Consider the following 18,958-nt stretch of genomic DNA (forward strand, 5'->3'; position numbering starts at 1 on the left):
GTAAAATGGGGTCACAATACCTACCTTAACAAATACAGCAAAGCAGTGATTTTGGCACCTAGAAAAAACTATACAAAACCAGTTCTCAAATCAATTCTGTAATTCATTATGTGGCCCACAGATGGGTGTTACTGACAATGCTCACCATCTGGTAGCTTCCTGTTTTAAATAACTATTCTTGCTAAGTAGGTGCCAAGCTTTTAGAATCACTATATTAAATGTTTGCTCCCACCAAATTTCGGTATCCTTAGACAAAGCCCAGTATGACCAGCCATAGCTGAGCTCTTAGGGGGTTATTCTGAAGATTCAAAATAACATAAGCGAAACATTTTATGCAGTGACAGGCACGTGACAGATACCAAGTCACTGTTACTTGACCATTTCACTAATACCTTTATGTAATCCGTCTGCCACTCTACATTTACTAAACTTTTCCAATAAGACTACCCTGAGATAAAGATTAATCCTATCAGCCATTTCCAATAATATATAAACAAGATGGGCATAAAAGGTTAAGTGCTATAACATTCTCTTCAAAACTTCAAGTTGATTTCTTCAACCTTGACCTTTGGATCTTCTCTCTTAAATCCACAAAGACCTGAGAATTTAGAAGAGTGAAGAGCACCTTCATTTCAAGAATGATTTCTAGACTAAGGGAAGAAATGAAGTGTCAAGTTCAAAAACAGAATTCAAAGTTACTCCTACCAGGACATGCTTTTCTGAGCAGGTGGACACAGACAGCCACTGCTGTTGTGCTTTGCATTGAGGTTCACCTGCACAAACACCAGGGAAGTTAGATAAACATCGAGCTACTTTTACAGACTTACTAATAATTAGATAAGCTCCTTTAGCAGGAATAGTTTAGCAATAAAATAAAACAAGTTTCCAATCCCTGACAATCTCTGTATAAAGCATTCCAACTTAGCTCCAAAAGATTACTGTCTCTAGGTTATCAGACATCCAGAAATAATTATGTACTACAAAGAATGCCAACCCAGCCCCAGGTCACAGGAACGATGGTTAAAAGAGTTAAATTAAAATGATTTATATTTATTATCGATTGTAATGATGTTTCAGCAATAGTTTTGTCACACTGGGATAAACTCTCCCCCAAGGAAGCATCTTTTCTAAGCATAACAGTCAAATCAAGCTCATGGGCTAGAACCCCCAATTCTCCTACAAATTATAGAGGACAATGTCATATGTCTATTAGGTGGTGACTGGGATACTCTTAAATGGAATCCCGACTGGAAACACTGCTCTGATGTCACACGTTACACACACACAAGCATATAACAATCAGGGCTGAAACAGAGGTCCTTTTTATATGTTGTCAAAAAATTAAAAGAAGATTACAGATGAGTTTTTAAAAAGTCAGAAAAAGGGGGCCAGGGATTTAGCTCAGTGGTGCCAGCGCCTACCTCACAAGCACAAGGACCTGAGTTCAATCCCCTGTATCAAAAAAAGTCAGAAAGAAAAAAATTAGAATTTTATGATTCTGCTTCACATACATTGTCTGAATGAAACTGACCACATTATGAGTAAACAATAAAAACTAAAAACAATAAATCAATTAGTAACTTTCTGGATTTGATGGCACATTAACAAAACCCAATCCAGAGCAGGAATGGGCACTGCAGTTTCAGAAAGACAGGCGTGCATTACCTACAATATGTTTAAATAATGAACATTCCTTAAGACAGAAGTCCAGTGGACTTAGTATTAGGTTCTAGTGGAAAAATACTCGAAATAATTAGCAAAAGAACTAAATGAAGTATTTTGTTGTTGTTATTTGCTGATACGCATCTAAATTTTCATTGTGAAGCAACGATTTGTATTTGTCTGGTGCCATCAAGTGGTAACATTATGAAGTGTTCCAGGATTAAATGCAAGTAACTTTTAGACAGAAAGGTGTCATACCAATGTTTTACCTATGTCAATTAAACATCAGTGAAATTTTAGCATATAATTATCTAGAAAGGGGGGATCGGAGCAGATTTTTTGCAGCTCTTCCCCATTTTAAACTCCCAGGCCAAGATGAAAGTTAAGGCAAAGAATAAAAATGAGTAGAACTTTAAAATCAGGATGCTCCACTAGCAAACAAACCCAAGACTATGGAGCCATTTCAAAAACAAAATTAGTACCAAACCAGTCACTTCAATATTAGTTTCCCAATTAGAAACCTTATAATTAATAGCTAAAATTACATAAAATTTAATAGGAAGTGAATATTACAATCAATTATTTGAAATTGATTATTTCCAAATGATTACATCAGCAACTTCAGTAAGACAGTAATTACTAACCAAAAACAAAAGGACATTCCACACAAAGCATTCAAAGCTTTTTATTCCTAGACCCACTGAAATACCAGTACATAGACAGCAGTTATGAAACCCGAATTTCCAGTGAAAGATGGCAAATTGAACACACTATCTAGCTGCGCTCCACCTGAAACTCTAGTTATATGGGAGCTAAGAGTGTGTTTAAGGCTACAATCTCCACAAGAACAAAGAGACTGAGGGAGAAGACAACAGCAGGAAAATTTTAGAAGCTAGAAAAGTACAGGGCTGAGCAGTAACTGACAGGAAATTCGAGACACTGACTGACTTGCACCGCAGAGTAGATTGCTACGAACACAGGAGAGAAAGCTAGAAATAGGAGACTTGATCAAAAGGCTGGTTAAGAAGCAATTAGGAACCATATCTCCCACACACTCACACACACCTCACACACTCCCTCTCCCTATTCCATAGCCCACTATGCTTCCTTACACCACATTGAAAGAATTAAGTTTATGCTTAGGAAGAATAAAGTAGAAGGTCGAATACAGGCTGAAAGGCATACGGAGAGACATCGGAATGGCAATGACAAACCAAAACTCACAGAACAACAATGAAAATGATGATTTTTCTGGAGAAAAGCACAGGAAGAAAGTCACATCAACCTCTGATTAATGTGCCCCCAAAAGTCACATAACTAACTGCAGCATGCTCCATTCCACCAAGAAAAAGCAAAAACCAAAAAGATGATGCTTTAGAAAAAAAAGAAAAGTTCTACTTACTAACACTGAGTTTCATTTGGCTCTGCATGTTCCCTATCACCTAAATTAATTAGAAGAGAATTTACTGCAACTACCAAAGTACACGGTGGCACACAAACACAGGAACCTTTCACACTCTTAGTTTAAAAAGCCAGTTTCATTTTCTCTCTTTCAGCTGTTGAGAGCAAAAACACTTCTGTAAATATTCCTTGTGAACAACGCAGTCGTATCAGGAAAGGACAGATAATTACTTATTCATACAAGAGACTTGAAAACTTGTTGACATTTTTAAAGAATCCCATTTTTGCAGATCAATTGATCTAAGTACTGAGTTCAATACCTTTAACACTGTTATCTAAAATTTAGTAATTTCTCATTTTCAATCTTGTTTCAATACAGGATTATAAAGAAGAGAAAGTTACATATTCATACTTTTTTGCAGATAACAACATAAGAACATATCACAACATACTAATGATGGCCGGGGATTTAGCTCAGTGGTTCTACTGTCTGCCTCCCAAGCAAGGTCCTGAGTTCAATCCTCACTACCAAAGGAAAAAAAAATACTAATGTAGGTAAACTGTACCTTGAACACCTTCTAGGAGTAAGTCAACTCCCTTCCTATAAAAATCAGAAGCAGCCTCATAGTCGTCTTCCTCTTCTTTTTTTAAAGCCAGTTTTATTAATTCTCCTGCTTTCTCCAAATAATCTCTCTTGCCAAGTTTAGGCTTTAAGCTGCCAGGAAAGAGGCTACGACTTTCCCGTTCTTCTGTTTTGTTCTGTTCGCAATCAGAAGCGACAGCCCCTGGTGCTGAAGACTCCGAAGAAAGATTGGGACCAAAAATTCTAATGGGAGAATTTCGATTGGAAGCCATTCCATCATCTAACTCAGCAAGCGAATCCAAATCAACAGTAAGGGATATCAGATCACTGTCACTGGAGAAGCCTAGAAACAGGATCACAACAGTAAGCATTAATTCAGATTAGCCAAAACAACACAAATCACATCATTCATTTTTTCATACTACCCAATTCAGTTAGGAAGGCTATAATTTACTGATGGAGTCAGTGTCCACTAATTTGTTTTAGTTTAGTTCATTCACTTTTACACTGTCTCTTTGTAATGCTGGAGGATAATCTTCTTGCCTTAGTCACCAAGCCAAAACTGAAGACAAGTCTCTATCTAGTCTTGGTGTCAAAAAGAGTTCTTAAACCAGAAGAGGTGGCACACGCCTTTAATCCCAGCACTTGGGAGACTGAGACAGGATCAGGGGAGTTCAAGGCCAGCCTAAATACATAGTGAGACCTTGTCTCAGAAAAACAAAACAAAACAAACCAAAAAAGAAGAGCCTTGCAAGATCTTGCAAAGTGTTTACAGAAAACAATTCCTATACATACAGATGCTGTAAATAGCATTATGGTAAAGGGAAAAGAATAAAAGCTTTGGAGTGAGACCAAAGAAAGTACTTGAATCCTAGCTTCTAACACAGTGTGGCCAACAGTGGTAATTCCTTAATAACTTATATATTATGCAAGGCTTTAAATGAGGAAGAGTTAATGCATATAAAGCATAATAGACTACCATGAAATTGTAACTATTTATGACAATTACATAATAATTAAATAATATCTAAATAATGCATTGCCAGAGGTGAGCATTCAGTTAACCATACATATCTGGAAAATGTATGCTATTTAAGTTTTGGGTTTTTTTTAAAAAGATCGAATTTTTAGAAAATTTTGTTTCAGTATTCCACAGAATTCTGGAGAGAACTTTGGACTATTCTTTAGTTTTCAGATAAAAAATAAATATCATTGGGATCTTGTACCTTTACATATGTCTTGGTTATTTTTTTCCCCATACCCTGGCCTCCCTTCATGCTTTAAATGTACCAATAAACTTAATGGGGAAAAAAATAAAATAAACAGCAGGGTTACAGAACTATTTCACAGTGAAAATTACTTCTCCCATTTCATATAACTGATGTCATGGTGCATAAACACAATCTACAATAACAGATGGCAGACTGGTTTCAGGATCTCTCTTTACATTCTTAAAAATGATTTGGGGCCCCAAATAGCTTTTGTGTGTGTCGATTATAACTGTAAATATTTACCAACATTATACTTATTTAAGAAAGGGAGACTAAGTAAAACATTAAAGATCATTACGTAGTAACATAAATTTTACGAAAAGTAACTGTATTTAAAAAAAAAAACTGATCGAAGTGGCACTCTTTCACATTTTTGCAAATCACACTAATATGACTGGATTACCACATTTGAATTCACAACATCTGTCATCACATGTTATTTTGGTCAAAAAATATAGAGAAAATGTCACATGGATATATAATTGAAAAAAGAACAGGTGTTACTATAGCCTCTTCAGGTAACTGGGGTTATTCTTTGATACTACACCAAAAATCCACAAGGAAGCTAGCTGTACTATGGAATATAAAATCTTATCAAAGAAATTCCCATTTCTGTGACTGGTGAATCCATTGGCCTGTCTTGTACAATGAATGGATCTATTACCCAAGCTTGAGTCTGCAATGCATGGATCATTTTTAAAATATTGCTTCCCTAAATTACACAGATCTTCCAAATGTTGACACCACATTTCATCATTACAATATCCAAAAAAATTGCATTTGTTTAAAATACCACCGATCTCATCTGAGAATTCTTTAATACTGGAAAGCTCAAAGTAGCAAAATGCGACTTCAAAATACTTTGAACTCAAAGTAGCAGAAGTCATCCAAAAATCCTACTGTGGGGCTGAAAACTTATTGGCAACAAATACTATCAATTGTTTTCCTTTTATCAAATGAGACACTGTGGTAGCTCAGGTTTGCACAGTGCTTTATGTATACTTTCAGTTCATCACACAGAATATTAAACAGATATGCACCCAAAGGAGGAGATTTAATAAAACTAACAGTCTTTATTGCTTTGCAAAGACCATTCTGAGGAAAAACTAGCACTGTTTTGCTAAAAGCACAGCAATGCCTACTGCTACAGTTTTAGGGTCACTGTCCTGACCTCCAGGCACAGCAGTTTTACCCTCACTACTTTTGCATGATAACTGTAAAAGTCAACAGGGTGAGAAGGCATGGAATTTCCTGATACCATTATTAAAATAGTTTCCGCCTTCTGCTCCCCCTGAAAAGATCCCCGGAGGACCCACACTCACATAAGCTAAGATTCACAATCCAGTTGAGTAAAAAAATTGGGGAAAAACTACCAATATGAGATCTGAGTCACCACTGACTATTAACTACCACGTTTCTCAGAAAAGAAAATTATTTCCTCGGAATTAAATACTAACTCAAGCCAGGCATGGTGGCACATACCTGTAATCCCAGCACTTGGGAGGCTGAGGCAGGAGGATCACTGTGAGTTCGAGACCAGCCTGGGCTACATAGTGAGTTCCAGGTCAGTCTCGACTACATAGTGAGACCCCGTCTCAAAAATCAAAAAAATAAAATAAAATAATTTAAAAAATAACTCAAAATTGATGGTGGATCAGACTATGCAATTCTACAATTCTACGATCAGGGATCAGCAAACACTTCCCTATCAAAGCCAGAGTATAAATATACGAGGCTCTGTCAGCCATATGGTATGTGTCACAGCTCCTCAGTTTGCTGCAGAGCACAAAAGCAGCCATAGACAATAAGTAAATGAACAAGCATGGCTGCATTTCACTAAGACTTTATTTATGGACCCTGAAGTTTCCATTCCATATTGTTTCTACATCATAATATAATATTCTTTGGAGATTTTGTTACCAATGGAAAAAAACGTGAAAACCACACTGAGCTCATAGCCCATAGAGAAACAGGTGGCTGCCAGATTTGTCCTTGGGCCATGGTTTACCAACCTCTGTTATGGAATTACTTACTTCATACCAAATAAAGTAACTGAGGGCAAAAACCTGTCCCTGGCAGCTAAGCTCAATTTCCCAATCAGCCTTAGACACTACTTTGGCACCCTGTCAACATATCCTTATTTTCACTATTTTCAAATCCTTAGAATCTCCATAAAGAACTAAGTCTCTTCCCCCAAACCAGGAGATTTCATGAACCCCACAACTTGGACTGGGATTCACAGGACCTGGGGGAAATCGTTTCTGTTGTCCGCATTTCAGCCTGCAGACCGCACTTCAATCAGAACCCGTTACAGCAACCTCAAAAGTTACTTATCCACTATTCTGAGAAATATGGAAACTTTCTAAGAGATTTTTAAAATACATAAGTATTTCAGTGCCAATCTGGTTCTTACAATGGTATGGTCATATAATGTAGCACACTGAAATTAATAAGCAAGTTCATTGAAAAAAAAAGTTCTGGTTTCTGCAATCAATTTTTTTTTTTTTTTTTTTTTTTTTTTTTTTTGGTACCAGAGATTGAACTCTGGTCCTTGCGCTTGCAAGGCAGGCAGCAGAACCACTGAATCAAATCCCCAGCAGAAAAGTTCTGGTTTATATGGCTAATCACAAAAGAGGAAATGCTGTTTCAGACCCGCTGTCTGTTCCCCGGCATCTGGCCACTATAACCTTCACACCACCATTACTCTGGTTCTGTTTCGTGCCATGCCTGATTTTCTTTTCTAACAAGAACAGTAATACCAAAGGGCTTTTGATCACAAAAACTTAGGAACACAAGTCATACTTTCTCTTTGCAACCTCATTTTATTAGCAGAGAGAATCATAATTAAATGAAATTATATCAGAAAAGTATGACTAGCACATCATCTAGGGAAAAAGAATGTGAAATTAAGTAAATAAATACTCTATGCAAAATGTTTCCTTTTCAAATTCTACCGAACTTCTAAATGAATCCTTAAAAGCAAGCAAACAGCAGCAAAATGCAAGCAGTGTAGGAAGAAGCATATTTTTGCCATACTGAGAGAAACAAAAAAAAAAAAAAAAAAGGACTTCTGGTTAATCTTTCTGGAGGACAATTTGGCAAGGCATGTCAAAAGCGCAAACGCTACTTTTATCTCTAACCCAGAAATTCAGCATTTATTAAAAAAAAATCAACTAAGACAAGCACAAAGATCTATGTACAAGAATGTCCATCAAAAAGAGAAAATTCTGAGATAATATAAATTTCTAACAATAGATAATTATGGTACCTCCCCACAATAAAATATTATGCAGCCATTAAAAAACTGTGCTATGGAAGAATGCTTACTGCTAAGGTATTCATGCTACACCATATAAAAATGCCACAATGCAATATACCATAATTCTAATTTAAAATACAAACTCACATGAGGAAAGAAGCTACAAGTATAGACTAAGTATTAATAGTAATTTTCTCTGTGTGGTGAGATTATAGGCGATGCTATAATATGAATTTCACAACATTTTTTGAGCGCAGTAAGCCCTTAAGCTCCAGATCTGAAAAATATCAAAGTAAATGCTGCAAGGACTAACACTGAGAATTTGCTGAGAATAAAGTCATAAATATTACCAAAGACTTCTCCTTGGTCACATATCACAGCAAATCACTTTCCAGTACTTGCTGACAACTTTTTTCCCATATTTTAATATCTCAATTCCTCTTCAATGAAGTAGTCTCCAAACTGCTTATGGAAGTTTATTTTTTCTTTTGGTGCTGGGGCTCAAACACAGGGCTTCAGACATGCTAAGCGGGCACTGTGCAGCTGAGCTCGGCTACACCCACAGCCTCAAGATGACATCTTGCTATGTCTGGAGATGAAATGTCCCCAAAGGCCCATGTGGTGAAGGCTTGATCCCCAGCCCGGGAGGTGGTGGAAAGAAATTAAAACTAGGGCCCTGCCACTGAAGGGGATATGAGGCCTTGGACCTTTCCCCTCTTTCTGTACTTCCTGGGTGAGGTAAGTGGTTTCCTCTGCCACCTGCTCCCACCACAATTTTCTGTCTCACTGCAGGCCCAAAAGCCAGAACCAGTGGACCATTGACTGTAACCTCTGAAAGCATGAGCCACATAGCTAACTCACATTTTAAAACTCCTTTCATGGGCCAGGAATTTCACTCCATGGTTCCACCACCTGCATCTCACAAGCGCAAGGTCCCAAGTTTGACACCCGGTACCAAAAAATAATAAAATAAAATAAAATAAAACTCCTTTCACAACTACAACAATGAGTACCATTTATGATATATAAATACTCAAGACCTAATTTATTTATCATCCTGAATATACTTGTTTAATACAGTGGTCCTAGAAATCACTGTCCTATAATTTAATTTGTTTTACACAAAATAACATATAAATATTACATGAGGTGGAGACTAAAACCCAGAAAGAAAATTCTGAGAGACAAATAAGACCTAGGTTCTCAGTTCAGGTAAGAAGGCAGAGTGCTGTGGACAACGCAGTCAGGGCAGTACTGATACCCGACATGAAACAGAGACTCTCTGTCCAAAGTTAAGCCAACCTGAAGTCAGTGCATCCTTACAGAGGCCCTCTAGGCCATCACAAGAGTAAAAGGTGCAGCCTTCACCAGCACCATCAAGTCAAACACCTCAGGCTTTTTTGGAAGTGATACAAGGGGGGAGTCAGAGGTTCTATGAAAGCACTTTACCTCCAGGTTCATATCATAGAGATTCTACTTTCAGGGATATTAGAGGGCCCCAGGTGACTTGTTAGAAAGCTGCTACAGACATGAGGGTTTATTTAGCATCCCAGTTCACCTACGTACCCTCACCTCTGTGCTTTGAACTGCTTGGAGTAGGGCAGTGTAGCAGAATCTGTCTAGGACACTGTGGCTGAAAGGCCCCAGAGGAAAAGGTTGAGCTGCCACAGAAAAAAATCTTTATACCAAAAGCTATCAGAAATCTGTATTTGAAGACCATCTGTAAAAAGAGATCAGTCTCCTTTAGAACAACAGGTGGGCTCTCATGGGGTGACTATATATAAATCCATGGCCTCATTACTATTAGCTGATAGCCCTCAGTGAACTCTGAGGTTCAAACATTGGATCGTCAAGCACAGGGAATTTCTACTTGTCCTAGTAGCAGTGACTCATACTTCATGCACAAAGTAAGACATCTAGTCAGCAGAACAAAGGTTCCCCCGAGGCAGAAGATATACAGATGGATTGAGAAACAGGCCTTATACAACCTGAAGTGAAGCTCAATGCCACTTACAACTCCTCCACTTGGTGCCCTGCTCATCACTCAGGAACAACTACTGTCACTCTGCAGAGCTGCTCCTTTGATGTTTCACATTTTTGATAATGTCCTTGGGATATGTTTGTGCCTCACACTTGAACAGTTATGAAAAGAGCATCAGAATGTCTGCTGTACATTTGGTAAGAAACAGAGTGAGTTCCAAAAACAACAGTGATCCCTAATAACAATCAAAACTATTACCATGAACAATAAGGATCTATCTGTTGGCTTCCATTTTACCCATGAACTTTTCCCCCACTACTCCCCATAATCTTCTCTGGGCTCTGGGGCTTCAAACCCATTACCAGAGAGCCAGGAGCTCACACTGAGCTTTCTATGCCAACACAGGTCCTTCCTATCTCCCCTCCACAAACTAAATCTCTTCACTACAGAATGCAGTAGTGGATATTTCTGTGAATGTTACCAAATACCTATACTGTCTTAGATACCCCCTCTGAAACCCCAATTTTTTAACTTATCAAATAAGGCATTTATATCATTTTTATTATTCCTCGCACCTAAAAGCCTGATTCCCATATCACAAATGTTTTTGTTATTTGCCCCACCTGACCCTAAACTCCTAATTTCCAATATTATCCTCAACAGCCCTGGGGTTTCCGAGAGTCCCTGGATATAATGTGTATCACCTGTTTCATGTGTGTGTGTGTGTGTGTGTGTGTGTGTGTGTGTGTGCACGCGCGCGTGTGTGTGTGCACACACACGCAGTCATTTATGTGTATTTTGACAAAAATGACCTGTTCTTATTTCCTGTTTTTGTTAAGCTCCCCCACTGAGGCAAATTCAATTAATAAGGGGCAGCTAATAGAATAAAGTTGAGTAAATAAGCACTTAAAAATGTCTTCAAACTGAGTAACAGATACTCTTCACACAGGAAGTTTTAGAATAATCGCGGTCCACAATAATCGCGGTCCCAGATTTAGAGCTCTCATGGTGCCACCTAGTGGACATTTGTAGAGTAAACATTCTACTTTTTAAAAACAATAAATTACTTTTAGATATTCTGTTATATTACACCCTGCATTACATAGGCTTTAAATTAATCTTAAACACAGATTTAGGGTATTAAGAAGCCAAACAACTAAAGGAAGTTCCTGCTCAAAATTATCTTGCCTCGAGACATCAATCCACTAGATGAAAACACAACACAAATTGTAGGAAATTAATGGTATTTTGACATAGCTTTTTAGCAAGCTTAAATAACCATGTGGCCTCCAAGATTAGTCCCTCAATGTTTTAAATATAATCAACACTATTTAATTTAACAAGATAGCTTTCTGGTCTCTACAACAGTTACAATGTGCACGTGGGCAGTTCTTAGTCTATTCTTTTACAGGCCCACCCTCCAAAACCAGTCCATCAATGTCCAGGAGACATTTAGAATGTTCACCTTAAGACCGGCCACACATATATAGCCTACCTCTCAGTCTGTATTTGTGGTATGACCACCAAATCATTTTACCTTACTTGCTGCATGAACCTGGAAAACATTCCCCCCAGAACTGCAGTGGAAGTCAAGCAATGAAGAGGTCCAGTAATGACACAGGTCACTAGATGAGACGGGCCAACATCAAAGGCACTGAGACAACAAGGCCAGCGTGGCAGTAAGGAAACCTGCATGCTCCACCCACCTGAGAGGGACATGGAGAGAGGCCCGGCCCCCCCACACCACTTGGGGCAGTTCCCACAAATTATCACCAGAACTTCAGAGCTAAGCTCAACTCCAACAAGAGACTGAAATTTACCATGGAAGACATTAGCAACCAGTTGGGCTTCCTTTTATCTCTGAGAAAATATGGCTTAACTGTCTCGGACAAAGGAGTTACAAGAATAACAAGCATTTTATTTTAAAATCATAAAACAGTGTTAGCCTTCAGTCTAAAAACCCTGATGAATCTTGTAACTTTCAGTTTCATAAAGTAAAATGTAGTTACTTATATCACCGAATCACTGACTTTATGAAATCCCAAAGGGGTTTCCCAATTCCACTATACTATACAATTACTCTAATTTCAAAAAAAAAAACAAAAATCACAAACACACGTTTTCATCAAAGCTTTCATGTCAAAGTAAACTAGGATATGTTGGTTGTACTTTTAAGGAACTAACAAAAATAAAGATGGCCTGGCGGCCAGGGATGCAGCTCAGCAGCACTGCACCCGCCTGACAAGCGCAAAGTCCTGAGTTCAACCCCCAGTACCACAAAATAAATAAATAAATAAATTGTAAAAAGATGGCCCGGGTGCTGCATCTGTTCTCAGAGATTCAGACACGGCTTGGGCCCCACAAGTATGTGGATCCAGAAGGTTGGTCCTCAGCATGGCGGTGATGAGGTGACAGGACCTATGGAGATAAAATTAGGTCACTGGCGACAGCACTCTGGGAAAAAGCTAATGCTGTGCTCCTGAACCCTGATCAGTTCCTAAGGGAGTGGGATGTTATAAAAAGAGCTAGATTTTGCCAGGCATGGTGTTGCACACCCAGAATCCCAGAACTCTTGGGAGGCTAAAGCAGGAGGACCACAACCTGGGCAATTTAGTGATTTAGTGAGAACCTATCAAAAACAAAAGTAAACAAGTAAAAGAATGGCAGTGCAGGTCAGTGCAAAGACCCGGGTTCAATCCACAGTACTAGGGAGGGAGGGAGGCTAAATGGCCTCTCCCCAGCCTCTGGCTTCCTGTCTCACCCTGTGACCCCTTTGCACACAGCTATTTCCCAAGATTTCTGCTTCTCCACCACGTTGTGCTTTACCCATCAGAGGCCAAACAGATGGGCCACTCTCCTAGCCTGAACTAAATAAACCTCTTTTTTTAATAGTTACCTGGTCTAAGGTACTTTGTTATAGTAACAGAAAACAGACCAATACACCATGTCATTCTAGCTGTAACTGAAGGAGATTACGCATTCAGATTTGCCCCTCTAATTCATTCTACCAACTCACAGGTATGAAACATGGCAATCCACCTTCAAAACATCAATTAAACTACAACACTCAGAGGCACTGTTATGGAGTGAATCACCTCACAGTCTGGCTTTAAACCCACACTACACGCATTTATCAGCACAATCTCTCTCTACAACCTCCATTTCACCGCATACCTGTGAGGCTTGGCTGGCTACCAGCTCACCTACTCTTTTCCTCTCTGCCTGGGTCATCTCTGTAGTTTCTAGACATTTTGGTATCAAGTACATCTTCCACTTTCCCACTATGCCAGACAATCTCATAATATTCACATCATTTTCCCTCTCAAGTACCAATGAATGAGCAAGTTGTCTGTGCATTCGCCTATCGTAATTGTCAGATGGATGTCACTCAGCAGGACTCATTACCCAGGCACAAAGGAAGGCTTGGGAGGGGCTACCCACTAATACCTTTTCCAGGCCCATGCTGTTCATTCCTTATGAACCCCAGTGTGGTCAGAGACAGTGATGGAGCTGAAAACTAAACTGCACTAACAGGATAAAAAGTCAGTGTGAAGGCTGGAGATTTAACTCAGTGGTTTCACCGCCTGCCTCGCAAGCGCAAGGTCCCAAGTTCGATTACAGGTACCAAAAAAAAAGTCTGTGTTAACTAGGTCTGTTATCCCAGCACTAGGGAGACTGAGGCAGGAGGATCGCCACAAGTCCAAGGCCATCCTGAGCTAGATAGTGAGTTCAGAGCCAGCCTGATCTATAAAGCAAGACCTTGTCTAAAAAAAAAAAAAAAGTCAATGTTAGTTTTAGGGGTCATAAATCTTTTTCTGTCTTTTTAACAAAAATGTTGGCCCCAGTTTCTTAATAAAAGGAATTTGACTCCTAAAAGAGAAATCATTCCAGAGAACACACTGTCTTAAAAGTTCAGAGGTTTAAAAACTAGGCCGAGGATTTAGCTCAGTTGTTCTGCCACCTGGTTCACAAGCATAAGATCCAGAGTTTGACCCCCAGTACCAAAAAAAAAAAACAAACTAAATACAAGACCTATGGAGGTCACCCTTGTGGACCATCAGTTTTTATTCTCAGAAGGGTTCCAACAGACACATTTGCCCGAGCTGTCTTGTTCTCAGCACTAAAATAGCCACCTGTTCGCCCTGAACAGCCCTCTGTATTTCAGAATGCCACCCCAAGAAAACCACCCCTAATAATAACGCTCCTCCCTCCTCTCCTGGACTCCAACAACAGACAAAGTGTCCTCCGTACTGTTCCACTGGTGACTACTTAAACCAAAGCAGGCCCTGGGTGCCCGTGCCTCCTCACGGTGAATTGAATTCCACCTAGCAATAAAGACAGGCTGTGGGTATCAAAAGAATACAGCCACTCCTGCATCATGCAACCTCTGCCTCTTGTATCATAAAGATAAAAAGAGAAAGAAAAATATTCTACATTTTGCCAAACCCTAGCAGAGGTCTCTGACTAAAACAGATTATCAGAACAGATTTTTTTCTCCCAAAAAGGAGGACAGATTATAAAGTTATTGTCAACCACGTTTTTCTATGACCCTGCAGAATCAGGATGGAATAGGGGGCTCCTATTACTGAGGGCTCCACAGAGACCTTGAGAAACGTGGCCTCCTTACATTAAACAAAATTCCAGGCTTAGCAAATGGACTTTGCTTTTATGTCAAGGAAGGGGAAAAGAAAAAAGAACAAAAGCTAAACTAACAATTCTCAACATGGTAGCACCACAAAAGGGAAGAAAAAGAGTAAGTGTACCAGCCTACACAGCACACAGGCCTTGCTACATCGACCCAATCCAGAGAGGAATGTCCTGCCCCCAGAGCCCAGACAGCACCACAAGGAGACCCTCTCCTGTGTCGTCCTCCCTGCCAAGTCTCGGTCATGAGAGAGACCAATTAACACCTCTAGTCTGGTATCTTACCTTTAATAAATCAAACCTCGTGTTCTTTGAATAAATCTATTTTCTCTTTAAAGACTCTCCCCACCATCACATCCTACAATCTCTCTCTTTTAAAATTCCATAATTTTCCCCAAAAGAAAATGAATTACGAAACTCCAAAGGCTAAAATGCATATATTATATATTAAAATCTTCATGTAAATTCAAGTACATAAATTCAAGGGATAAAACAAGATTAAGTGTCCTTGAATCAAACTGAATAAACGTACAAAAACTGCCTTTGTTTAGATTCATGTTATTACAAGATATATCAAAAACACTAAAACTGCCTTAGGCTTATTCTTTCTGGATAAATGACTAAATTTTCAAAACCACCCTTGAAATTCATGATGTAACAATCAGATTCTGCTAAATAAACTTTCGTGAGGCATTCTTACATGGCAAACTGTACTGCCTAGCACATGAGAATGCCTTACTGAATTCCAAACTATTCACTAGATCCTGACACCAAACCTAAGATACGTTAAACTCAGGCTGAATCGCTGTTTTACACACCACTAAGAAGGAAGAGAGCTGCCGGTCACCAGTAAGGAATAATGAACCCAGAGTCAGTGCACCCGAATCAGTGATGTCGACACTGGGGGAGCAGGTGTCTGAGAATCAGTGAAATGCCTTCATTTTCCTATGTACGTCTATTTTGGCAATGCAGACATGATTTATAGTCTTCTGCAATCAAATCCCTGAAATGCAAAAACGTAAAGCCTCTTACCTTCTGCACCACACTCAGGAATAGCACCAGCAAGTGAGTCCGAGCAAGATTCTGCAGGGCCAATTAATTCAGAGCCATCAGTGACTATCCCACCCTAGAAAAGATCAGAGCAATTGAGACTCCTGGTCATTGGGAGCATGGAAAAAAAAATCGGTAATAAATATTAGCTCATTGAGTGCAGTATAAGGATTACAGAAATTACTAGTCTATTAAAATAGATTATAGTTGCATTAAAAAAAAAAGTAGCTCAATCCTGGTTCAGCAATTGTAACAAATGCACCACACCAATGTGTGAAATTAATAAGAGGAAAGTGGGGTGTCACTCAGGCGGAGGGACAAGGGAAAACACTGGCTTTCTGTTTTTCATCAAACCTAAGCTACTCTAAAAACAGTCCGCTACTTAAAATTCACTAGAAAAAGTATCATGTTTACTATAGTATGTGGCTTTTAGTAAAAGTTTGTTATTTTTTTGTTGTTATTATTGAGATTGAACTCAGGACCTTGCACTTGTGAGGCAGGCGGTGGAACCACTGAGCCAAATCCCTGGCAAAAGTGTGTTATTTTAAATCTGTCAAAAGCACCCATAAAGAAAATACAGAAGGAAAAGGATAGCAACTGCAGAGTATCGATTATTCAGCATCCACAGGGACCGGTCATTTTAGTGGTAACGGATGGAACCCATCAGGGAGTCAATGAATTTTATCAAATCATTAACTGCAACATCACATAATACCTCAGGTGATCCGAGAAGCCACTGAAGAGAAAATCATATATACAACACAGGTAAAACTAACAAAAGTTAAAATGTTTTCAGTAAAGAGACTTTGTTAAAATACAAAAATCAATGTGTGCCTCTGGGTGGCCATCATTTGAATCATACGTCTAGGTTTGCATGTCCAGGCCTCCAAAACTATCTTCTTCTGCTCTCTACAGGCAACCAGAGTGTGATCATCAGACGAGCAGTCGTGTGACTTTATGCTGTGGCTTCACTAACTGATACGACAGTTAAATAAAGAAGCACTTACAACCTTTAAGCAATTGTAATTCTTAAAATAAATCGGCTTATCATCATTCATCCTGCTCTCTCCCAAAAGTTCTATGCCCCAAACACTACTGTACCCAAGGAAAAATGTCAGAACAGATTCTCAAGAAATCCAACTGCCTGACAGCTTCTACTTCTAAACTTGAGTTCAGTCCAAAATAAGTTTTTTAAGAGTAATAAATAAGATCAATTTTTTAAAAGAAAGCTAAAGCTATAAGGGAAAACTATGAACAGCTTTATACCAATAAAGTACACAATTTAGATGAAAAGCCCTAAAAAGAGCTAAGTTACTAAAGCTGATTCAAAAAGAAAATTTTAGAACAGACCTGTAACAATAAATTGAATGAGAATTAAAAATCTTCCTACATCAATTCTACTCCCAAAAGAGAAATTAAAACATATGTCACTGTAAGAACCATATGCCAATATTCTTAACACCATCATAATAGCTAAAGCGGAACGACCCAAATACGCATCAAGTGACAAATGGTGAAACAAACAAATTGCGGCATATCCAAAGGCATAGGAAGGAGTATTATGTAGCCATAAAAAGGGATAAAGTTCTAATGCAGGGTACAACCTGGATGAACCTTTAAAGAATAATAATTGAAAGACCATAAGTCTACTCACTATTAGCATCACAAAATTAAACTAACATAAGAAGCACAAAAATTTTACCCTGGAAATTATAAAGCACTACTAAGAGAAATTAAAGGATATCTAAATAAAAGGAAAGTCATTTCATGTTCACAGATTAGGACATAGTATTATTGAGGTGACAATTTCCAAAATGAAGTACAGAGTTAAAAGTTCTATATGAATTTTTTTCATTATAAACAAACTGGTGGAAAAAAATTTTATACAAATTCGAAGGATTCAAAATTGCCTCAAAAATTTTGGAAAAGTGAAAATAAACTGGGCAAACATACTCTCTGATTTCAAAACTCATGAAGCAACAATGGAGACAGTATGGCCCTGGTATAAGCACAGGCGCATGGGTTAACAGCTCATATGGAGGGCCAGAAACAAGCCATTCGCTTCATAGTTCACATGGATCAGCAACAGCACCGACACAGCACAGTCTCTGCAACAAATGGTGCTGGGGTGCTCACGTGCCCAAGGTGGATTTGGATCATTTCTTTACCCCATACCCAAAAATTAACCGAAAGTGGGTCCCAGACCTAAATGTAAACTTCTGGTAAAAACACACAAGAAAATCTTCATGACATTGTTACTCAAATGACAACAATAACATGACCCAAAAAGAAAAAAGCTAACTTGTATATGTTATCAAAACAAAAGGTTTTGTGCTTCAAATGACACCATCAGTGAAATGAAAACAGGCTACAGATTGGAAGAAAATATTACAAATCACATATCTGAAAAGAAATGCTTTTATCCAGAATACATTCAGAACTCTTACAACTCAGTAAGACAAATAAAGCAATACAAATAGTAGATTTTAACAGGCCTTTCACTGGACAAGACACATAAATAAGCACAGGAGAACATGTTAAGTATCATTAGCCAAGAGGAAAGGGAAAAAATCAGTTACTATGTTTGGTGATCCTAGAGATCGAAACCAGAGCTTTCAGACTGAGTTACACACCTAGCCCCTTCATTACTTTTTATTTTGGGACAGAGGCTCACTAAATTGCCCAGGCTGACCTCAAACTTGCAATCCTCTTGCCTCAGCCTCCCATAGTGCTGGAATTACAGGCAGGCACCACAATGCCTAGCTTAAATCACTTTTACCATAGTATATTGTGATCTTTGCTCTATTTTATTATTTATTATTGCTAATTTCTTACTGTCCAATTTATAAATTGAGCTTTATTTTATGTATGAATAGGAAAAAAACAGTATATAGAGGGTTCAGTTATTACAGATGGTCTCAGACATCTATGAAACATCTTGAAATATACCCCCCATGTTAAGGGTCAGAGGTACCATAACAGAGTATTATTCAGGATCATAAAAGAATGGAATACAGGGCTGGGGATTTAGCTTACTGGTGCCACGCCTGCCTAGAAAGTGCAAGGTCCTGAGTTCTATTTCCAGAAAAAAAAAAAAAACACCCCCA

General features: G+C 38.6%; 1 protein-coding gene across 5 annotated transcripts in view; it reads right to left on the reverse strand.

Moving 5' to 3' along the window:
* The window catches only part of Rps6kc1 (ribosomal protein S6 kinase C1), a 160,071-nt gene that overhangs the window by 98,490 nt on the left and 42,623 nt on the right, over positions 1-18,958 (reverse strand). For 3 of the 5 annotated variants that reach the window (XM_010642536.3, XM_010642537.3, XM_033762045.1), the window contains 2 exons: positions 15,834-15,927; positions 3,630-3,989 (listed from right to left, as the gene is read on the reverse strand). In XM_010642536.3, the coding sequence (XP_010640838.1) occupies positions 3,630-3,989; positions 15,834-15,927 (454 nt within the window). The remainder of the gene's footprint in view (positions 1-3,629; positions 3,990-15,833; positions 15,928-18,958) is intronic. The other 2 variants (XM_033762046.1, XM_010642538.3) reach the window with 1 other exon arrangement.

This window comes from Fukomys damarensis, unplaced genomic scaffold, assembly GCF_012274545.1.
Source record: "Fukomys damarensis isolate Sample0158 unplaced genomic scaffold, DMR_v1.0_HiC HiC_scaffold_11, whole genome shotgun sequence".
NCBI classification, from domain to species: domain Eukaryota; kingdom Metazoa; phylum Chordata; class Mammalia; order Rodentia; family Bathyergidae; genus Fukomys; species Fukomys damarensis.